The sequence below is a fragment of the Macaca nemestrina genome, chromosome 17 (assembly GCF_043159975.1).
Source record: "Macaca nemestrina isolate mMacNem1 chromosome 17, mMacNem.hap1, whole genome shotgun sequence".
NCBI classification, from domain to species: domain Eukaryota; kingdom Metazoa; phylum Chordata; class Mammalia; order Primates; family Cercopithecidae; genus Macaca; species Macaca nemestrina.
In genome coordinates this window covers 40600172-40623900 of record NC_092141.1, presented here as the reverse complement: position 1 = coordinate 40623900, position 23729 = coordinate 40600172, and the positions used below count along the sequence as shown (strand labels likewise).

At 41.7% G+C, this 23729-nt stretch overlaps 2 protein-coding genes and 1 long non-coding RNA gene across 4 annotated transcripts in view; 1 reads left to right on the top strand and 2 right to left on the bottom strand.

Annotated features, from left to right (window-relative positions):
• Positions 1-1669: 1669 nt before the first annotated feature.
• LOC112427316 (uncharacterized) lies at positions 1670-4085 on the bottom strand. Its single transcript, XR_003018821.2, has 2 exons — positions 3901-4085; positions 1670-1972 (listed from the first exon to the last, which is right to left on the bottom strand). It is a non-coding gene; the product is annotated as an uncharacterized lncRNA (long non-coding RNA).
• Positions 4086-4146: 61 nt separating this feature from the next.
• LOC105485198 (transcription elongation factor, mitochondrial) lies at positions 4147-11519 on the top strand. The gene is made up of 4 exons (XM_011747418.3): positions 4147-4261; positions 5794-6257; positions 9317-9469; positions 10250-11519. The coding sequence occupies exons 1-4, from the start codon at positions 4231-4233 to the stop codon at positions 10685-10687; spliced, it is 1086 nt and encodes a 361-aa protein (XP_011745720.2). The 5' UTR covers positions 4147-4230; the 3' UTR covers positions 10688-11519.
• Positions 11520-13485: 1966 nt separating this feature from the next.
• The window catches only part of LOC105485220 (ATPase family AAA domain containing 5), a 68398-nt gene continuing 58154 nt past the window's right edge, over positions 13486-23729 (bottom strand). For both annotated transcript variants that reach the window (XM_071082670.1, XM_071082671.1), the window contains exons 19-23: positions 22681-22861; positions 17010-17191; positions 15678-16513; positions 15101-15259; positions 13486-14988 (exon numbers count right to left, since the gene is read on the bottom strand). In XM_071082670.1, the coding sequence (XP_070938771.1) occupies positions 14910-14988; positions 15101-15259; positions 15678-16513; positions 17010-17191; positions 22681-22861 (1437 nt within the window). In that variant the 3' untranslated portion in view covers positions 13486-14909. The remainder of the gene's footprint in view (positions 14989-15100; positions 15260-15677; positions 16514-17009; positions 17192-22680; positions 22862-23729) is intronic.

The following is a 23729-nucleotide window of genomic DNA, read 5'->3' as shown; positions in this document are numbered from 1 at the left end:
ATGTGGTGGTGTTTTTTGGTTTTCTTTGAGACAGAGTCTCGCTCTTATCACCCAGGCTGGAATGCAGTGGTGCAATCTCGGCTCACTGCAACCTCTGGCTCTGGGTTCAGGCCATTCTCCTGCCTCAGCCTCTCAAGTAGCTGCGATTACAGGCGCCCACCGCCATGCCCGGCTAATTTTTGTATTTTTAGTAGAGATGGGGTTTCACCATGTTGGCCAGGCTGGTCTCAAACTTCTGACCCCAGGTGATCTGCCTGCCTTGGCCTCCCAAAGTGCTGGGATTACAGGTGTGTGCCACGGGGCCCGGCCTCCTGTTTCCTTTTAAATCTGAACATTGTTTCTCAATCTTCTTAGGAGTCCGAATCCTCTAACCACATCTAATGCTGGTGCTCCCAAGGAGTTCTCTCCTTATTTCACTGTGCTTTTCTCACACCTACCCCCTCTCCCTGGCTCATTGCATCTGTTCTCACGAGTAAAGTACCATCTCTACAGGCTGACGGCCTCCAAACCTAGACCCCAGCTCAGTGCTCATCCTTAGCTTCAGACATGCATCTCTATCTATTGGACATCTCTCCCTAATGTCCTACAGGCTTCAAAACAGATTTGTGTTTGTTTTTTTTTTTCAATAAACCTTTTGCACTCCCAAATTAAAAAAAAATAAAGAAGGAAATAGAAAATATCAGGGTGTATCACATGCAAAAATACAAAGGTTGTTTTTGTTTTTCGTTGAGTCAGGGTCTCGCTCTGCCACCCAGGCTGGAGTGCACTGGTGCAATCTCTGCTCACTAGGATCTCCACCTCCTGGGCTCAAGGAATTCTCCCACCTCAGCCTCCCAAGTAGCTGGAACTACAGGCGCATACCACCATGCCCAGCTAACTTTTTTGTAATTTCTGGTAAAGATGGGGTCTTGCTATGTTTCCCAGTCTGGTCCTGGGCTCAATCAATCTGCCCACCTTGCCCTCCCAAAGTGCTGGTATTACAAGAGGTGAGCCACCACGCCTGGCCTTTTTTTTTTTTTTTTTTTAAATGAAACTTTTGTTTCATATGTGTATCCTGGATCACAGTCAAAAGTTTTAACACAGAAACTAGATTACAGGCTAGACATAATGGTGGAAGGAGTAGGAGGAGCCAGAGACACCTGCATCTGTTTGACAAAAACAGGGAAGCGAGAAGGAGCCAGTTTCTGGGGGAAGACAGTGACTTTCATTTTGGAGACATCAGTTCTGGTTTACAGTAAATCAGGCAATAGTTGTCTCTTTCCTTTGTATTTCTGGCACTAGTCAAAGCATATTTCTGAATAAATGCTTTCAGGAAGGAGGGTGATTCCCCTATAGGTCATTCATAATTATTTCTCAAGAAGAGGGGGGATGCTTTACTGGGGAAAACCACATTGATTGAACTCTTATCTTGTGCTGGGTTCTTTGCATCCAGTTTCTCATTCATCCTCCAAGCAGCCCTGTGCAGTAGGTACCATTAACTCTGTTTTACAAATGAGGAAGGTGAGGTTCAGAGAGGATAAGAAACTGCCTAAGGTGATGCAGTTAGTAAGTGATAAAGTGTGTCTTGCTAGCGAATCAGACTGTCTTTGAAAGCATCACCAGGACTTCTTATGGCCTCATGTATTAGCTTATTAGGGCTGCTGTAACAAATGACCACAAACTGGGTGGCTTAAAGCAACAGACATTTATTCTCTCCAGTTCAGGAGGCTGGAAGCCCAAAATCAAGGTGTTATCTGGGCTGGTTCCTTCAAAGGGCTCTGAGGGGACTCTGGCCCATGCCTCTCTCCTAGTTTCTAGTGACTGCTGGCAACACTTGGTCTTCCTGGGCTTGTAGATGCATCATTCCAATCTCCACTTCCATCTTCACATGGCATTCACAGGGCCATCTTCTCATAAGAACAGCAGTCATGTTGGATTAGTCCCTGCCCCAGTCCAGCGTGTCCTCATTTTAATTAGTTACATCTACAATGGCCTTATTTGGAAAAATAAGGTACTGGGGATTAGGACTTCAACAAATTTGTTTTGAGGGATGCAATTCAATCATAACATCTCAGTAAGGTGAATAAGCCCTACAGTTGAGGAAATTATTTCCTCCTGATTTTGCAGAAAAAGTTGATGTAATTTCTTGTTAGATTCGTAAGTTGATGTAATTTGTTGTTAGATTCGTAAGTTCCCCAGAAACTGCCAAGGTACCTAGACTTCCTATGAGAAAATTTCTTTTCTTTTCTTTTCTTTTTTTTTTTTTTTTTTTTGAGACAAGGTCTGGCTCTGTCCCCCAGGCCGGAGTGTGGTGACACGATCTCCACTCACTGCAACCTCTACCTCGCGGGCTCAGGTGATTCTCCCACCTCAGCCTCCTCAGTAGTTGGGATAACAGGCATGCTCCACCACACCCGGCTAATTTTTTAGTAGAGAGGGGGTTTCGCCATGTTGCCCAGGATGGTCTGGAACTCGAGAGCTCAAGGGATCAGCCCGTCTCGGCCTCCCAAAGTGCTGGAATTACAGACTCGAGCCACTGCTCCCAACCAGCACATTTTATTAATACTTATGATTCCCCCACATTCCCACTGCCTTCCAGACACAAAACAATCAATCCATTGCTGCCTCATAAAAACACAAACTCATCACCTTTCCCTCCCTCCTGAATTCCCCGTTTTTCACAAAACTGGCTCCCCATCTTCCAGAAAGAATCCGTTTCTTTCCACTCTCCTTACATCTCCCAGGTTCAATTCCCTACGGTTGGCCGGGCGCAGTGGCTCACGCCTGTAATCCCAGCACTTTGGGAGGCCGACGTGGGCGGATCACCTGAGGTCAGGAGGTCAAGACCAAACTGGCCAACATGGTGAAACCCGTCTCTACCAAAAATACAAAAATTAGCCGGGCGTGGTGGCGCGCGCCTGTAATCCCAGCTACTCGGGAGGCTGAGGCACGAGAATCGCTTGAAATCGGGAGGCGGGCCGGGCACGGTGGCTCAAGCCTGTAATCCCAGCACTTTGGGAGGCCGAGACGGGTGGATCACGAGGTCAGGAGATCGAGACCATCCTGGCTAACACGGTGAAACCCCGTCTCTACTAAGAAATACAAAAAACTAGCCGGGCGAGGTGGTGGGCGCCTGTAGTCCCAGCTACTTGGGAGGCTGAGGCCGGAGAATGGCGTGAACCCGGGAGGCGGAGCTTGCAGTGAGCTGAGATCCGGCCACTGCACTCCAGCCTGGGCTACAGAGTGAGACTCCGTCTCAAAAAAAAAAAAAAAAAAAAAAGAAATCGGGAGGCGGAGGTTGCAGCGAGATCGCACCATTGCACTCCAGCCTGGGCGACAGAGCAAGACTGTCCAAAAAAAAAAAAAAAGAAAAAAATCCTTACGGTTGCCTCTCCCCTGGGAAGAGGAGAGGCAACTTCTCTTTGCTGCCAGGCTCTTCACCTCCAATCCAGCCTCACATTCGGTATACAGTATACGGCCAATTTTCTAGAAACACATCTCCAGTCTGACTCTGCAAATCATAAACCTCGGGGACTTCAGGCTTCTTCCTCCCTGGTGGAGTATTCAACTGCTCCACCCAGCATTCAAGGACAAACTCAATTCGGCGCCACATTCATCTCCCTTTATCCCTTCTAAGTGGAATACCGCTCCAGCGCCAACGCAATCTCCTCCTCCCTCGCCCTTCCCTAATCCCTTGCCTGCCCTGTTTCCCTGTTGAGCTCCTGAAACACTTCGCATCTCTCCCCGTTATTCCAGTCTATCTGGTGAAAAGGTTATTTGAGGACCTTGTCTACGCTGCCCCCACCAGATCCCGCTCCCGGCGCCACAGGCTGGGCCCCAACAGGAGCTCCTCAATCTAAGTGTCTACGAGAAACCCAGGGAGTCTCCACGAAGGAGGGACTTTGCCCACTAGAGACTAACACTGGCCTCCGAATTGCCTTCCTGGAGATTCGGCCTAGCGGCTCTCAGGAGTCGGGAGGGGCAAGAACGTCTCCCCGGTGCAGTGGAAGAAGACTGCCGGCCAGCCCGGGACTCGGAATCCCGGGACAGGGCCTCGGCAGGCGCCCGCTCGGAAGCCGGCAGCGCAGACGCGGACAACCCACTGCTCAGCGGGACCCATCTCCGGCCTTGCGCCGGAACGCCGCTTGGACAACAACCTTTCCGCCGAGTGCAGGCCGAGCGCTTTTGGGCGCAGCACGCAGGAACCGGAAGTCAATGGAGGAAGACCGGACCTACTGACTCAATTTGGAGATGAGCGGCCCTACCCTCTTCATGGCGGGAGGTAGGGTGCTTGGCACACTGGGGTAGTTTCCTGTCTGTCACTAGCCTCTGACCCTAGAGGCTAATGGAATAGGGCTGGAGGTATTCTGGAGGAACCTGGAGTGTTTCCTTCCTCATGTCCCTCATGTCCCTTGTTCAGGCCCCTCTCTTGGAGCCCCAGCCTAGTTGACGGGGCGGTTTTCGGAACATTTGTGCTTCCCTGGCCTCAGGTTCCACAGGTGTCTCCTCAGACTGGGCGGATGGTTCAGATTCTCACAGCCGCTTGCTTACCTCTGGCCGCATTACTTTCCTGTGGCTGCGATGTTAGAGTGACTTCCCACTGGTTTTACAATGTTATGCATTGTATGGTGTTTCTCATACTTGCAAAAACGTCATGGTAGAAATCTTGAAAAGTGTACGGAAGAAAATAAAACTGCCCTTAAATCTACCACTTAGCTGAAACATTTCTTTTTTTTTTTTTTTTTTTTTTTTTTGAGACGGAGTCTCACGCTGTTGCCCAGGCTGGAGTGCAGTGGCGCGATCTCGGCTCACTGCAAGCTCCGCCTCCTGGGTTCACGCCATTCTCCTGCCTCAGCCTCCTGAGTAGCTAGGACTACAGGCGCCCACCACCGCGCCCGGCTAATTTTTTGTATTTTTAGTAGAGACGGGGTTTCACTGTGGTCTCGATCTCCTGACCTTGTGATCCGCCCGCCTGGGCCTCCCAAAGTGCTGGGATTACAGGCTTGAGCCACCGCGCCCGGCGAAACATTTCTTATAAACGTATAAAATTTAATTTTATTCAGTTCCACCAGATGAGATACTAAAATGTGAAAATGGAAGTGAAGAGAAACCTTTTTTTTTTTTTTTTTTTTGAAACAAGTTACACTCATGTTGCCCAAACTGGAATGCAATGGTGTGATCTGGGCTCACCGCAACCTCCGCCTTCCGGGTTAAAGCGATTCTCCTGCCTCAGCCTCCTGAGTAGCTGGGATTACAGGCATACGCCACCACGCCTGGCTAATTTTGTATGTTTAGTAGAGTCAGGGTTTCTCCATGTTGGTCAGGCTGGTCTCGAACTCCCGACTTCAGGTGATCCTCCCACCTCGGCTCCAAAAGTGCCGGGATTATAGGCGTGAGCCACTACGCCCGGCCTAAGACAAACCTTAACAGGAAATATTAGTTACAAAAAGATTCCTCTAAATTAAAAATATCAAAAACGTTAAGCAGTTGGAATAATTATTTCAACTACCTTCTTCCTAATGGGTGTAAAATACAGTTTTCTAGGTAGTAAAACTTTGGACTGATCCATAAAAATCGGAAGACATCTCTCGTGACTTGAAAACAACAAAAGCTGTATTTAAAACTCTATGTAATATAGTTTAAAAACTAATCCTCTTTTAAAGATGATTCTCCAGGACAATTTAATATTGTCCTCTACTAGTTCTTAAATTCCGGGAAAGTATTTGTGACTTTGCAAAGGATCTAGTCAAGCTTGCAACTAACACTAAAGGAAGTAGGACATCCAACTTACATTTTGCTACATTTTCCTTTTAGAGAGGTGGAGATGCTTTCTGGCCCCGTCGAGGTCATCCCTGTTCCGGGTCTTACATAATTCCTGCTGTCGGAAAAAATCCACTACACCTAAGAAAATTACTCCCAATGTTACTTTTTGTGATGAAAATGCAAAGGAGCCTGAAAATGCACTTGACAAGCTCTTCTCTTCAGAACAGCAGGCTTCCATCTTGCATGTGTTGAATACAGCATCTACTAAAGAACTTGAAGCTTTCAGATTGCTTCGTGGAAGAAGGTCCATCAATATCGTAAAGCACAGAGAAAAGTTTGGGGCATTTCAGAATTTAGAGAGTTTAATGAATGTGCCCTTGTTTAAGTATAAAAGTACAGTTCAAGTTTGTAACTCCATACTTTGTCCAAAGACTGGAGGGGAAAAAAGAAAGTTACTGGAAAACCGGTTCCTGAGAAAGCTCCTCAAACCAGACATAGAAAGAGAAAGACTTAAGGTATATTCTTCATGTCTGCTATACTGCCTAATATTTGAGAACCTACTCTGGAAAGCAGTCTTCTGGGCATTGGGTTGGGAAGTGGCTAAGACAAGGTTCTTCAGGTTTAGTTGGCAAGTATATGGTCACTACCAAATAATGAGATGTACAGATAGTAAATTGGCAGTTGAGAGGAGAGAAAACAATGGGCTGTGACTGTTGTGGAAAGTTTACTGGAAAAACTCAATTTAGATCTTAAAGGAGAGATCCTTTGGCTGGGAGAGGAGGGGATTCTAGGTAGAAAGAACAGTTAGTGTTGAGAAGCAGGTCTAGGCAAGGCTTATTTAAGAGGAGCGTCATTGGAGATACTAGGCTGTGTCTAAGGGTGATGTTGGGATTAATGAGAAATTAAGGAGCAAAGATGGGTTATGGCCTTTCTAAAAGCACTTCTTTTTCCATTATCTTAAAAAAATAAGTACTACAAATATTTGACACAGCTTTTTTTTTTTTTTTTTTTTTTTTTTTTTTGAGACGGAGTCTTGCGCTGTCACCAGGCTGGAGTACAGTGGCACGATCTTGGCTCACAACAACCTCCACCTCCCAGGAACAAGCGATTCTCCTGCCTCAGCCTCCTGAGTAGCTGGGACTACAGGCACACGCCCCCACACCCAGCTAATTTTTGTATTTTTAGTAGAGACGGGGTTTCACCACGTTGGCCAGGATGGTCTCGATCTGTTGACCTCGTGATTCACCCACCTCGGGCTCCCAAAGTGCTGGGATTACAGGTGTGAGCCACTGCGCCTGGACACAGCATTCAAATATTAAACTTTAGAGGAACTCATGTCCTGTGTAACATTGCTTGATAATCATTATCTCATAAAAATCATAAGCACCATTTTTTTCTAGACCAGTGGCTCCCAGGTTTTTGAGGAATATGGGTACTTTTGAAAACCTGATGAAAGCTGTGGACCCTTTTCCTGTAGAAAAAGATATAGCACATATACACAGAATACTGCAGTTTCAGAGGACTGGCAGATTCTGTTAAGTCCGCTCATGGACTCCAGGTAGAACTGCTGCAATTGATCTGGAACATATTTCAACCAAACTTTTCAGGGAGGATTCTCATCCAAATTCATGGCCAAAACTATTTATATCCAGATTATAGTGCAGTTGCATCTTATTTAGGGGGCTGGATTCTAAAGTCAGTTTTTATGGAGACATAAGTCATGCAGTAAAATCCTTTAAGAGAAAATCGATTGCCCACAAAGTATTGTGTGTAGTCTGGTTTAGTAATGCTTACGCACACTAAAGCTTGAGAGTCACTGAGCTAAAGAAAAGAACCAATAGGAGGTCTGTATTTTGGGCATCTATACTATTTTGTCTTTAAGACATTTATCCAGTTCTTAGCAATGAAAGGGAGATGGGAATAGAACTAATTGTTCCTGTTTATTTGCCTCTGTATCTATAGAACATATTAGTTTGTTAATATAACTAAGTGAGCCATGTTGGGGAAAGGTAATAGCATTGTACTTCATTGTCAGCCCATACTTGATAGGAAGCAAAATCTAGATATTCAATTACTTATATATCTCCTTGTAGAAGCCCTATAGGCAACCCAAACTTAATACATTAAAAACAAACCAAAACAAAACAAAAAAAATTTCTTCCCACCTTCCCTAGGGTCATCTTCATCATTAATGATGCCATTCAGTCACTGATATAAAACTGGAATTCTTAGACTCCTCATTAAACCTATGTATTAATTCTGTTCCCACTATCTCTGTTTCTTTTCCTTCTGTCATTGTCTTCAATTCTTAATACTTTCTCATGTTATAACAGGTACCTAACACAGATCCCTACCTTTAGTGCCCTCCAGCCCATCTTTTACACCATGAGTGATTTTTCTGAAATGTAAATCTTATGTTATTCCTTAACATTCTGTTTTTTTTAGTGGCCCCTGTAGCACTCAGGATAAAGCAGGTTACTTACGTTTACAGACACCTGCCTAGTCCTCTGCCCTTTTCCTATTCAGTCTTTATTGTACTGCCAGAGTTTGAGATGTCAAACAGCCTATCTTTCCTGATACCTGGGTGAAATAACTTCCCGTGCACCATCTCATTCTCCTAGTTCTCCAACAAACCTTCCCTGATCACTTCTCTCTACAATAGTTTTATGGTGGCATTTCTTATAATGTACAGTTACGTTTGTTTCCTAGTATCTAGTGCAGACCCTGGCTACACTTGAGTTTGAATGCCTACTTTGGGCTAGGTGTTGAGATGAGTATAGGTTCTTTATCTATAAACTGCTGTTCATTACCTTTTAATAATAATTACTCCTCAGTGGCTCACCCCCATAATCCCAGCACTTTGGGAGGCAGAGGCGGATGGATCACTTGAGTTCAGGAGTTCAAGACCAGCCTGGCCAACATGGTGAAACCCCGTCTCTACTAAACATACAAAAATTAGCTGGGTGTGGTGGCAGGTGCCTGTAATCCCAGCTACTCAGGAGGCTGAGACAGGAGGATTGCTTGAATCTGGGAGGTCGATGTTGCGGTGAGCCGATTGTGCCACTGCACTCCAGCCTGGGTGATAGAGTGAGACTCCATCTCAAAATAATAATAATTACTCCTGCATTTCTTTGATAATTCTCAGTTCATAAACTATAAGTTGATATTACATAAACTAGTTAGGCATTCTGAATTTGTAGATTATGTTTGCATTTGTAAAATGTTTACACTTCTGGCCAGGCACAGTGGCCAATCCCTGTAATCCTAGCACTTTGGGAGGCGAGACAGGTGGATCATGAGGTCAGGAGATCGAGACCATCCTGGCTAACACGGTGAAACCCCGTCTCTACTAAAAAAATATATAAAAAATCAGCCGGGCATGGTGGCGGGTGCCTGTAGTCCCAGCTACTCGGGAGGCTGAGGCAGGAGAATGGCATGAACTTAGGAGGCGGAGCTTGCAGTGAGCCAAGATCACACCACTGCACTCCAGCCTGGGCAAGAGTGAGACTCCATCTCAAAAAAAGAAAAAAAAAAAAATGTTTACACTTCTAATTAAACCAGTTTTTTCTTTTAGGCAGTTAATAGTATCATATCTATTGTTTTTGGTACTCGAAGAATTGCCTGGGCTCACCTCGATCGTAAATTGACAGTGCTGGACTGGCAGTATAGTGACCGTTGGAGTTTAACGAAGGGAACATCATACGCATCATCAGTCTACTTAGAAGAGGTAAGGCAGTTGCAGCACCTCCAGATTCCTACCTGCTAGAGTGTAGTTTAATCTTCTGGTCCCAAAAGGAATGTAATAAAATAGTAAAGATGGGTTTTCTTCTGGTACTTGTTACTCACTTGTTCCTATTATGTTTTCCATCACCTTTGATTTTTAAAAATTCAACCTTTAGTTAGTTCAAGAAATGCCTTATGCTTTTAAAGGCAGATACTGAGAAAATCAATGGTATTTCATTCTAAATGTTATAGAACATTATCACTGTCTTTTATTTATAAAGCTTATTTTTCAAAATGCCATCACATTGTGTCATTTGAGTTTTCAAAACCTTGTGAAATGGGCAGGAATTATCACCTTGATTATACATATGAAATCTGTGGTTCAGTCAAGCATCTGATGTGATTAGTCAGTTGCAGACGTGATTGATTCTTGCTAGTTATTCTAACCCTATGCTCTCCCAGAAAATGTTTGAAGGTTAATAAAACAGTTTTAAGTTGTCTAATCTTAAAGCCAATACAGATTTTAGAAATTATGAAGTCCATTGTACAGATCAAGAAACTGGTACTTAGGAGGACTAAATAGCTTAGCTGTTGTTGTGACACAACCATGACCAGAACCAGACTGCTCATAAAATGGCTTTTTCAGTTATTTCAAAATTGTCAAAAGTGATATAGTATAAGTTAACTAATTATAATATTTTAAAATAGAAGTGGGACAGAGAGGGGACCAAACATAAAATGTAATGAATTATTTCTGCTCCTTTATTTTGCCTTCTTTTAAAAGATTTCCTCGATCATTTCAAAGATGCCTAAAGCAGATTTCTATGTTCTGGAAAAAACAGGACTTTCCATTCAAAACTCATCTCTGTTTCCAATACTGCTACATTTTCATATCACGGAAGCCATGCTGTATGCCTTATTGAATAAAACTTTTGCCCAGGAAGGGCAGCATCAGGTGCTGAGCATAAATCGAAACGCAGTGGGGAAGCATTTTGAACTGATGATTGGTGACTCCCGGACTAGTGGAAAAGAGCTCGTGAAGCAGTTTCTCTTTGATTCTGTACTGAAGGCGAATCCTCGGGTGTTCTTCCCATCAGATAAAATAGTCCGCTACAGACAGATGTTTTTATCTACTGAACTACAAAGAGTAGAAGAGCTTTATGATTCATTATTACAAGCTGTTGCCTTCTATGAATTAGCAGTGTTTGACTCTGAGCCCTAGAATTCTGAGGTTAATGTGCTACAGTTATATTAACGTATAATTATTAGCTCTAACGTAACACCAACTGTTGTGAACATCCATGTTATTGGAAAAGAACACATTTTGAGTGTATTTTAGATGTTTAAATTCTGACTTTTGGCTATTAAATGGCTTACACAATAAGCCAAGACCAAATCAATAAACATTTTATGAGATTCTGTGCCTTTCAGGTTAATGTGTTAAACAGTAAGATGGGGCTTGGTGCAGTGGCTTATGCCGATAATCCCAGCACTGTGGGAGGCTGAGGCAGGAGGACTGCTTGTGCCCAGGGAGCTCAAGAGCAGCTTGGGTAACATAGCAAGACCACAAATTTTTAAAAATTTTTCATTAAAAAAAGAAACAGATGCCAACTTCACAAAAACAAGAAACAAAGTTATCTCCTTTTAAAAGCAAATACTATCTACACTAAGCATTTGCATTATCATCATATTGTTAAAATAGGGAATAATGGTTTTCCTAGGTGGTACTTACTATAATAAAGCTGGCCTGGCGCAGTGGCTCACACCCGTAATCCCAGCACTTCGGGAAGCCGAGGCGGGTGGATCACCTGAAGTCAGGAGTTTGAGACTGGCCTGACCAAAGTGGAGAAACCCTGTCTCTACCAAACAAAAAAATACAGAATTAGCTGGGCATGGCGGTACATGCCTGTATCCCCAGCTACTCGCAAGGCTGAGACAGGAGAATCGCTTGAACCTGGAAGGTGGAGGTGGCAGTGAGCTGAGATAGTGCCATTGTACTCCAGCCTGGGCAACAAGAGTGAAACTCCATCTCAAAAAAAAAAAAAAAGAATAAAGCTAAAGATAACCAATAACACAGCTTATAGAATCGTCCTCTTATTCTCTAAGTAGAATGTGGTTTGCCACACTGCCTCCAAAAGCTGGTTTTCTTTTTTTGAGATAGGGTCTCACTTTATCACCCAGGCTAGAGTGCAGGGGCATAATCACAGTTCACTGCAGCACCTCCTAGCCTCAAGCAGTCCTCCTGCCTCTCTTGAATAGCTAGGACTACAGGCACATGCCACCATACCCAGCTAATTTATTTTGTGTAGAGACGGGTCTCACCCTGTTGCCCAGGCTGGGCTCAAATTCCTGGCCTCAAGCAGTCCTCCTGCCTCAGCCTCCCAAAGTGCTGGGATTACTGGTGTGAGCCACCATACCCGGCCCCAAAAGATGACTTTCATCAGCTCAAATATATTAGCCAAAAACAAACAAGCTTTGTCTAATAGGCTTTTGTTTTGAGACCTAGTCTGGCTCTGTTGCCCAGGCTGGAGTGCAGTGGCGTGATCTTGGCTCACTGCAACCTCTGCCTCCTGGGTTCAAGCAATTCTCCTGCCTCAGCCTCCCAAGTAGCTGGGACTATAGGCACACACCACCATGCCCAGCTAATTTTTGTATTTTTAATAAAGATGGGATTTCGCTATATTGGCCAGGCTGGTCTCCAACTCCTGACCTTGTGATCCTCCTGCCTCGGCCTCCCAAAGTGTTGAGATTACAGGAATGAGCCACCGTGCCCAGCAGGCTCATTTTTTAACTTTGCAATATTTTAACTTGACAGACCATCTTTTGATGTCCATTTTACCATTGTCTATCTTAGTTGAGGTCCTCAATATATCTTCTTTATGAACCTAAGTCTCTTTGATGTCAAAGTATTAAGTATCAGTGGTGCATGCCTGCCAGCTACTTGGAAGGCTGAGGTAGGAGGATAACTTGCGCCCAGGAGTTTGAAGCCAGCCTCGGCAACATAGCAAGGCCCCATCTCTTAAAAAAAAAAAAAAAAGTATTAAATATTTTCTGTAACATAAACATTTTCTATAATCTAAAAGTGAAATATACTTGTTTAAAAAAATTTCAAATAATCTGAAACAAAGCAAGAAATGGAAGCCCTCCCTTCTCTAGCACCTCCAACTCCCTAGGGTTGGTATACACTCTTGACCTGTTGCCACGCACAAATACAGTTTCTACATTTACATATGTTATTGTGTACCTAAACATCTCCACTTTGGAAATGTAGATACCTCAATCTATGCATGTCTAAAAAGGAAATCATTCTCTTTCCATCCAAACCATCTCCTTTGCCATTGTTTTCTATTTTGATAGTTTCTCCAACTACCTAGTTGTTCATAACAGAAACATGGCATTATCACAAAAGTGAATCTGAATCTTCCAGGAATTTACTGTCTTTAAAAACGAAAGGCTGGGCGCAGTGGCTCATGCGTGTCATCTCAGCACTTTGGGAGGCTGAGGCGGGCGGATCACGTGAGGTCAGAAGTTCAAGACCAACCTGGCCAACATGGAGAAACCCTGTCTCTACTAAAAATGCAAAATTAGCTGGGCATGGTGGGGCGTGGTGGCACATGTCTGTAATCCCAGCTACTCGGGAGGCTGAGGCAGGAGAATCACTTAAACCCGGGAGGTAGAAGTTGCAGTGAGCCAAGATCACACCATTGCACTCCTGCCTGGACAACAAGAGCGAAACTCCATCTCAAACAAACAAAAAAAATGAAAAGGCTGGGTGCAGTGGCCGCATCCATAATCCCAATACTTTGGGAGGCCAAGGAAGCAGGATCACTTGAGCTCAAGAGTTGGAGGCTGTGGTGAACTATGATTGTGCCACTGTACTCCAGCCTGGGCAACTAGAGTGAGATCAAGAGTGAGACCTCTTAAAAAAAAAAAGATAAAGATTTTTTTCCCTGAATTATTATAAACCTAAAAATAAATAAAATATTAAATGTGTCCCTATTAGGGAGGAAAATACTCCTATTATTTTCTTTTTTTTTTTTAAGAGGAGAAAAAACAGTTTTTTAAAGATATTTTTAAAAATACTTCAGGCCAGGCACAGTGGCTCACGCCTGTAATCCCAGCACTTTGGGAGGCCAGGGCAGGCAGATCACCTGAGGTCAGGAGTTTGAGACCAGCCTATCCAACATGGAGAAACCCTGTCTCTACTAAAAATACAAAATTAGCCAGGTATGGTGGTAGGTTCCCGTAATCTCAGCTACTCGGGAGGCTGAGGCAGGAGAATCGCTTGAACCTGGGAGGTGGAGGTTGCAATGAGCCAAGATCCTGCCATTGCACTCCAGCCTGGACAACCAGAGCAAAACTCCGTCTCAAAAAACAAAACAAAACAAAACAAAACTTCAGAAGATCTTATTCTCTCTTCTGTACAGGGATGAAATCTTTAAGTTATATCCTATATTCAAACCCATACAATATACATATTTACCAACGTGATTACATCTGAACTCTTTTTTAAACATTTCATAAAGCCTTTAGCTTTAACCTTTAATTAGATCAATATACTAATTAATGCAAGAAAAAGTAAATTGAACAAATAAGAGGTAAAAATATCTATCTTCATACACATTTATAAACATATACTGTTCAAAATTGTACAATATAGACCGAGCACGGTGGTTCACGCCTGTAATCCCAGCACTTTGGGAGGCCAAGGCGGATGGATCACTTGAGGTCAGGAGTTAGAGACCAGCCTGACCAACATGGTAAAACCCTGTCTCTACTAAAAATACAAAAATTAGCTGAGCAAGGTGGTGGGCTCCTGTAATCCCAGCTACTCGGGAGGTTGAGGCAGGATAATCGCTTGAACCTGGGAGGCAAAGGTTGCAGTGAGCTGATACCAAGCCACTGCACTCCAGCCTGGGTGACAGAGCGAGATTCCATCTCAAAAAACAATAACAACAACAAAAAAAACTGTACAATATGAGGATCCTTAACTTTTGGGTTAAAAATATAATTCATCAGATAATGTTTTTGTTTTACTGTTTTTTTTTTTTTGTAAAGCCAATCAAATTTAGCAGTGGGAGATTGTATACCAACTTTAGTGACACTAATGTATCTGAATATTAAGCTAATATATAATATAAACACTTGAAATAGGGAGTTCATCTTAATGAACTCTACCTTCCAGAAACAGTTCACTCACATAGAAAAAATACTCCAACAAAGCTAAATCAGATAATACAAAAAATTCAGAAAAAAAATTACAATCATATATACAATTTGTAACTCAAATATTTTAAATATTTGCCCACCAATAAAAAAATATACAAATTGTTTGTTTAAAATGTACATTGAGAAATATACTTTTCCACGAAGATCCACATAATATAAAAATGTATCTTAAGGACCACATGATAATCTATACAAAGCATGGTTAGTATGAAACATTAAGGGAAGGTAGCTGCCAAAGTATTCACAGTCTCTTTTGGAATGTCAAGATGAATTCCTTCAAAATAGTGCAGGAATCTGTCAAAATTACAAAGAAAAATACAATTTAATATTAACATTTTCATCTTATGAAAATATGTATTAATCTTGAAAAAACTATCTAAAATGTTGTTTTTAATAAAGCCTTTACCTTCTTTTACTTTTTCCTTGTTCTTTTAGCTTCTCAGTCTTACAGATGTTTCGAAGGGTTGGCAGGTACTCAATTATACTAGCTTGTCTATTACCCACATAGAGAAGAGATCGACTCGAAAATACACTTTTAATGACTGCTATCCTCTTCCAAGCATTCCTGTAAAAGTAATGCATTGTTTTTAATTTTTAATGCCCAAGAAAAATGCAGTAATCCCAATCACAACCAGTTTAGTTTCCTTGCCTCTGGTCTAGACCAGATGACATTTCCAGATTAATTTCCTGTCAACATATCAATCACTCCCATACTGAAAAATCTCAGTAACTATCTGCTATCTATCACAGCAAGACCAAACTCCCTCCTGGGTCATTCAAGCGTTACCTAAACCCACCCCAATCCTCATTATTTCTCTTCCCAGCAATCAGGCTGGTCTCCTTAACTGTCTCATTAGAAGCTGCATTATTAATGTTAAGGGCTTACAATGATCAACAGTACAGCACTTTTAAATTAAGAAAAAACTAATGATTTCCCCTTTACTATTTATTACTAAAAAATAAGTAAAGGAAGTAAGACTTACTCTAAATTAGCTGCTGACTGACTAAAGTATACATTATTGCGCTTTTGTGAAATATAAAAAGTAAGATCATTGGTTGGATCTCTTCCTAATTTCTTGCAAGAATTCAAGTTTTCCAGTGCTTTTGAAATAGTAGAAGAACATTTAGTAAAGCTGAGAGCTTCTGCAGCTGCTTTTAATTCTCCAGAGCTTTGAGAAGTCCATCCATCATTACTCTCAAGACTAAACTCATCACAAAGTCCACTTTTAACCTTTCCATTTGTCCAACTAAAGTCATTTCTACCGTATTCGTTTTGTTCCCTTACATCAGTTAAAAGGGCATCTAAGAAGGACATGTTATCCATGAACTCAGAGAGAGAATTTAAACAATGAGAAACAAGGGCAGAACATTTTTTTTCTGCAGTTGTTTTGGGAGGACGAGGAATAGATTTCTTTGTCTCTGAATTGCTTCCTTTGTCTCTGGCTTTGCTTTCTTCTGAATTTGAGGAAGACAACACAGGGGACAGCCTAACAGATTCATCAGGGAAGTCCAAGTCAGTGTCGAATAAGTCACTATCATCTAATATTACCAATGTTTTCTTTTGTTTCTTTTTCTGGGACTTTTTCAATGGCTGTTCTCTTTCAGAATGTTTCCTAGCAAGACAGTTCACACTTTTTGTTGCTGCACTGGCATCCACAGTTACTGATGAGCCACAAAAGTTTTTAGTTTCTGGAATGGTATCAACTGGTAATGGTAGAATAAACTCAAGATTACTATATAAAAAGTCTACATTCCGCATTTGGAATTCTGTAAGAAGCTGGATGAGTTTATGCCATTCTTCCTTTGTTGTGATTTTGTGCTGAAAAACAATGTTGAATAAATGTTATAGCAGTACATAGTCTGAACACTTCTTGTATGAATACAGTGTTATCCCTATTCTAACTTCAAAGTATTGAGTCACTACCCCTCATAATTTTATTTATCTATATTTAATATATCAAAATAGTACTATAAGTCTAAAAATTAAATTTAGACTTAATTTGGAGAATTAAATTCTCTATATATGTAGTATATACTCCAATATTATTAGAAGCACATTTATTTAAAACCACTTCTCTGAAATAGTCTATCTGAAAAATATTCTAAATTCTATTCTAAATCCTATAATATGCATTCAGAGCAATGCCTATGCACCATTTGTTAAAGTGATAGAATGTGTTAAAATCAGAGACCTAAGGCTTATACAAATTATAGGCATAGTTAAGTTAAACTTAAGATTCAAAAGACAGGAGTCTAGTGTTGGGAATATGAAAAGGAATATAAATTCAACATTGCAAAACAGACATTGAAAATACCTTTAAAAATGAAAATAAGTCTTCAGATGGGGAAAAAATGTTCTTAAGACCAAACAAGGTCTCAGCACAGCCACTGTCACATTTCGGAAGGTCTATACATTTCTTTTTAGTATTTTTAGGGTAAATTTTGTTATCAAGGCCATGTTCAGAGCAAACTAGTTGTACATTTTTGCTATTTCCACCTACAAAACAAAAGAAAATCTTAGCTCTCTCTATATATGTATTAAACAAATTGTATCAAACAATTATTTAAAGCCTGAGATCCTTTGACATCTTCTGGACAAATATCCCCATTTTGTTGTTTAATTCATTAAGAGTACAATATAAGCATTATTCTTTTTTTTTTTTTTTTTAAAAGACAAAGTATCACTCTGTCACCCAGGCTGAAGTGCAGTGGTTCAATTTCAGCTCACTGAAACCTCCACCTCCTGGGTTCAAGTGATTTTTCTGCCTCAGCCTCCAGAGTAGTTGGGATTACAGCCACGCGTCACCACACCTGGCTAATTTTTGCATTTTTAGTAGAGACGGGGTTTCACCATGTTGGCCAGGCCGATCTCGAACTCCTGACCTCAAGTGATCTGCCCCCTCGACTTCCCAAAGTGCTGGGATTACATACGTGAGCCACTGTGCCCAGTCATAAGCATTATTTCTACCAAGAGATAAACTAAGTGAGGTGATGGTGGGGGACTTTCAAAGCCATCCAACAGAAAAAGTGCAAGGACTATGAGCAGGCAAATCACAGAAGAAAAATAAATGCCTAATATTAATTTCAGGCTGGGTGAGGTGGCTCACGCCTGTAATCCCAGCACTTTGGGAGGCTGAGGCAGGTGGATCACTTGAGCTCAGGAGTTCGAGACCATCCTGGGCAACATGGTGAAACCTCGTCTCTACTCAAAGTACAAAAATTAGCCAGGCATGGTGACGCATGCCTGTAGTCCCCGCTACTAGGGAGGCTGAGGCAGGAGAATAGCTTGAACCTGCGAGGCGGAAGTTGCAGTGAGCTGAGATCACGCCACTGCACTCCAGTCTGGGCAACAGAGTGAGACTCCAATTCAAAGGAAAAAAAAAAAAAAACTAATTTCAGCGGGGCACAGTGGCTCACACCTGTAATCCCAGCACTTTGGGAGGCCAAGGCAGGTGGATCACCTGAGGTCAGGAGTTTGAGACCAGCCTGGCCAACATGGCGAAACCCCATCTCTACTAAAAATACAAAAAATTAGCTTGGTGTAGTGGTGCGTGCCTATAATCCCAACTACTTGGGAGGCTGAGGCAGGAGAATCACTTGAACCTGGGAGGCAGAGGCTGCAGTGAGCTGAGATCACGCCATTGTACTCTGGCCTAGGCGACTGAGCGAAGCTCCACCTCAGATAATAATAATGATAATAATAATAATAATTTCATTTTTTTTTTTTTTTTTTTTTTTGAGACGGAGTCTGGCTCTGTCGCCCGGGCTGGAGTGCAGTGGCCGGATCTCAGCTCACTGCAAGCTCCGCCCCCCGGGTTTATGCCATTCTCCTGCCTCAGCCTCCCGAGTAGCTGGGACTACAGGCGCCCGCCGCCTCGCCCGGCTAGTTTTTTGTATTTTTTAGTAGAGACGGGGTTTCACCGTGTTCGCCAGGATGGTCTCGATCTCCTGACCTAGTGATCCGCCCGTCTCGGCCTCCCAAAGTGCTGGGATTACAGGCTTGAGCCACCGCGCCCGGCCAATAATAATAATTTCAAAGACCTAATAAGAAGATATGCAATTTCACCAATAAGCATGGAAATGTAATTTTAAAATAACATACTGTACGTGTTTCACTTTTTAAATTGGCAAAATTAAAAGAATTATAATGTAGTTCTGTCAGCAGTACACATGAAAAAACCATCATATACTATTCATGGGAGCATAAGTTGGTACAATTGTCATCAGAGGGCAGTCTGACAACTATCAAAATGTAAAGTGTATACACCCTTTGTGACCCAGCAGTCATACTTCTAGAATTCTCTCTATCAGTATTACAGACATGTTCAAGGATATATGTATAAAGATATTCACCGTATTTTAATGTCAAATTGAAGATAGTTTAAGTGTCTATAAGTAATGGTTAAATTACGGTACATCCATTCTATTCTATAGAAAAGCATGCAGCTGTGAAAAACAGTGGGATAATAGGACCATATGTGCTGACAATAAACTTAAAAATAACTAACAACATATATAATAATAGGTTAATTTTCCTAAATAAGTATTTTTATGTTATATGCATAAAGGTCTAACTGTGGCTACTTTCAAGAAGTAGGGGAATATTGTTTTATGTATGTGTTTTTTTTTAAAGGCAGGAATGAAATGTATATTAAAAAAAGGACCTTTAAGAAGAGAAATTGGCCAGGTGAGGTGGCTCATGCCTGTAATCCTAGCACTTTGGGAGGCTGAGGTGGGCAGATCATGAGGTCAGAAGATCGGGACCATCCTGGCTAACACAGTGAAATCCTGTCTCTACTAAAAATGCAAAAAATTAACTGGGCATGGTGGTACATGCCTGTAATCCCAGCTACTTGGGAGGCTGAGGCAGGAGAATCGCTTGAACCTGGGAGGTTGCAGCGAACTGAGACTGCGCCACTGCACTCCAGCCTGGACGACAGAGCCAGACTCTGTCTCAAAAAAAAAAAAGAAAAAGAAAAAGAAAAAAAAGAAGAGAAACTATGCTATACTTATTTTCTGTCTTCTAAAGTTCTTGCTGTAACAATTTATATCCAGTGATATATCAAAAAGTTATTAACTAATTTGTTACACCAGGGTATTTTCCATGTGTTATATATTATATTTACTTTTGAGATATGGTTAAAGCTATGGGCTTACACTGAATAGAATATATAGGCATATCTACTTTGAAAAACAATAATATGAAGCCGGGTGAGGTGGCTCATTCCTGTAATCCCAGCACTTTGGGAGGCCAAGGAAGGTGGATCACTTGAGCCCAGGAGTTCAAAACCAGGCTGGGCAACATAGTGAGACCCCGTCTCTACAAAAAATACAAAAGTTAGGTGTGGTGGTGCACGCCTATGGTCCCATCCACTCAGGAGGCTCAGGTGGGAAGACGGCTCGAGTCCAGGAGATTGAGGCTCCAGTGAGCCATGACTGCGCCACCACTGCACTCCAGCCTGGGCAACAGAGTGAGACACTGTCTCAAAATAAAAAAAAATAAAAAAAAGAAGAAGAAAAAGAATATGTTAAAATGTTAAACTAATTAAAAGAAAAAACTGATAAGGAATTAATATTACATAATTTCACTTTGGTTTCCTTGAAATATTTGTGTATTTACCAGAGTAGGATCTGTAACTAGAGAACCGTGACTATGGAGCATGGAAACCACAAACTAAAACCTCTTCAGGCAAGGAGCCATGTCTTAACCATGTAAACACAAGACCCGACATGGAGAAGGTACTCACTTGAATTAGGTAACAATGATGACTGAAAAAAAAAAAAAAAGAAATAAAAGCATTTCTGAAATAATAAAGTACTTAGGAAAGATAGAATTTAAAGACTCCTGAAGTTAAAAGTGATTGTACATTATAGTTACATAAAAAGAATACTATATATCTATATATCTACTCATGTAGAAAAACCAATGTTTTTAGTAAGTGAAAAAGTTGTTAAATAATAATTTTAGTATCATTTGTTTATAAGGAACCATATGTTAATAAATGTATGCGTAACAGTTTGAAAATTTAAGAGTCAAATTTCTGGGGAGGAAGCTGGACACAGTGGCCTACTTAGGAGGCTAGGACAGGAGGATCGCTTGAGCCCAGGAGTTCAGGGCTATCCTGCATTATGATCCTGCCCATGAATAGTCAGTCACTATACTCTAGCCTGGGCAATATAGCGAGACCCTATCTCAAAAAAAAAAAAAAGAAAGAAAAACTTTTGAAGAGGAAAGGGGAACAGGGTGGGAGGTTTTTTCTGTGTTTGTCTTTTAATTTTTTTTTTTTTTTTTTGAGACAGAGTCTCGCTCTGTCGTCCAGGTTGGAGTGCAGTGGCGCGATCTTGGCTCACTGCAGCCTCTGCCTCCCGGGTTCAAGCAATTTTCCCGCCTCAGCCTCCCAAGTAGCTGGGATTACAGGCACGTGCTGCCACGCCTGGCTAATTTTTGTATTTTTAGTAGAGACGGGGTTTCACCATATTGGCCAGAATGGTCTTGATCTCCTGACCTCAAGATCTAACCTCCTCAGCCTCCCAAAGTGCTGGGATTACAGGCGTGAGCCACCGTGCCCAGCCTGTGTGTGTGTTTTTTTAATTAAACAATGAGATCATCTTAAAAGCGCAACTACAAAAGAGTAAGTAACTTACAGATTAGTTCAAATCTCTCATTTTTGAGGTGAAAAAACAGGCTCAAAAAGGCAAAGTGAATTTTGGAGCTTATATATTAATTGTAAAGAGCAGCATACCCAGGAGAAAAATCCAACTTTCTAGGTCCAGTTTAATTCTGTTTACTCACGTTGACTGCAAAATTTTTTCTTTTAGTCAGAGTCTCACTCTGTTACCCAGGCTGGAGTGCAGTAGCATGATCTTGGCTCACTGCAACGTCGATCTCCCAGGTTCTAGCAATCCTCCCATCTCTACCCCCCAAGTAGCTAGGACCAGAGGCATGCACCACCATGCCTAGCCAAATTTTTGTAGAGATGGGGTTTCACCATGTTGCCCAGGCTGGTCTCAAACTCCTGAGCTCAAGGAATCCACCCCACTTGGCCTCCCAAAGTGCTGGGATTACAGTTGTGAGACACTGTGCCAGGCCAAAATGTTTTATGAACAAAGTTGACATATGCATATTTATTTTGAAGATTAACATAACAAGTTGCTTAAAATTTTTATAATCTTTCAACTATTCTAGTATAGCACAGAGTTTTTTTAAGTAAAAAAAAAAAAAATTTTTTTTAGGGCCAGATGTGGTAGCTCACGCCTGTAATTCCAGCACTTTGGGAGACCAAGGCAGGTGGATCACAAGGTCAGGAGTTCAAGACCAACCTAGCCAACACAGTAAACCCCGTCTCTACTAAAAGACAAAAAAAATTAGCTGGGCGTGGTGGCAGGGGCCTGTAATCCCAGCTACTCGGGAGGCTGAGGCAGGAGAATTGCTTGAACCTGGGAGGCAGAGGTTGCAGAGAGCCGAGATCGCACCACTGCACTCCAGCCCAGGCAACAGTGCCAGACTCCATCTGGAAAAAGAAAAAAAAATTTTTTTTTTTTTTTTTTTTTTTTAAGATATGGGATATTGCTGTATTGTCCAGGTCAGAGTGCAGTGGCATAATCATAGCTCACTGCAGCCTCAAACTCCTGGGATCATGTGATCCTCCTACTTCAGCCTCCTGAGTAGCCAGTACACGCCACCCTGACCAGCTTATTTAAAAAAATTTTTTTGTAGAGACAGGGGTCTCGCTTTCTTGCACACGCTGGTTTTGAACTCCTGGCTTCAAGTGATCCTCCCGCCTTGGCCTCCCAAAAATTTTCTTGTAGAGACATGGGTCTCACTATGTTGAGCAGACTGATCTGGACCTCCTGGCCTCAAGAGATCCTCCACCTTACTCTCCCAAAGTGCTGGGATTACAGGCATGAGCCACTGCACCCAGCCATAGCACAGATTTTTAAATAGGGTCCCATAATAGAAATGTCTTTAATAACAAATCAACTTACCATGAAGGGTTAATGGTCGTTCTTCTAAAACTCCACCTCCACTTCTAATCCAGAATTGTAAGTAAAGGATACTTTTTCTGATATCGCAAGTATTTGCAGTTAACAAGGTTACAAAGTCTTTTATATCAGTTCTAAAATTCTCAGTTAAGCAAATCATTTGTAGGTAGCTGGCAACATTTAGCTTCAAAACAGAGAGAAATGTGGTTAACTGCTGAGTTAAAATAGATACAGCAATAATACATACAAATAATATCTAAAAGTGAGACAAATTTTGCTAAAATTCACATTATCCTAAATGCTCTTCTTGAGGATGAAACTGCTTTAAAAATATAAGGGAATATACTACTAAATTAAAAGCATTTATATGTATTTCTTTTATTAACTGTATATTGTGCAAGACAGCAAGGAAACTTTTATAGGAGATTCTCCAACCTGAACACTGGCAGTTTTACAAACCTTGACAAAACCCCTTAGGATTAAGTAATAGTATAGCTTGATAGAATATCTTACAACAAAATTATAAATATGATACTGTAACACTGAAAAATACACAATTTTTTAAAAACAGGTTAGAAATTGCACTAATGAGTGCATAAAGCTAATTAATTATTTTTTTTGTAGAGATGGGGGTCTCACTGTATTGCCCAGGCTGGTCTCAAACTCCTGGCATCAAGCAATCTTCCTGACTTAGCCTTCCAAAGTGCTGGGATTATAGGCATGAGCCACTGTGCCCAGCCAAGAAATTGAGAGAGGCTGAGGCAAGAAGATCACCTGAGGTCAGGAGTTTGAGACCAGCCTGCCCAGCATGGTGATACCCTATCTCTAACTCCAGCTACTCAGGAGGCTGAAGCAGGAAAATCACTTGAACCTGGGAGGTGGAGGTTACAGTGAGCCAAGATCACACCATTGCACTCCAGCCTGAGCGACAGAGCGAGACTCTGTCTCAAAATAAATAAATTAAATAATTCAATTTATCAAAGAGTTTTCCACAAAGAAAACTCGTAAATTCACTGATGAAGTATATAAAATACCAAAAAATAAAGAATATC

Coding starts and splice junctions, on each gene's coding strand:
- LOC105485198 (XM_011747418.3), top strand. CDS start 4,231: ATGAGCGGCCCTACCCTCTTCATGGCGGGAG. Junction 4,262..5,793: donor TACCCTCTTCATGGCGGGAG/GTAGGGTGCTTG, acceptor TTTTCCTTTTAG/AGAGGTGGAGATGCTTTCTG. Junction 9,470..10,249: donor CATCAGTCTACTTAGAAGAG/GTAAGGCAGTTG, acceptor TTCTTTTAAAAG/ATTTCCTCGATCATTTCAAA.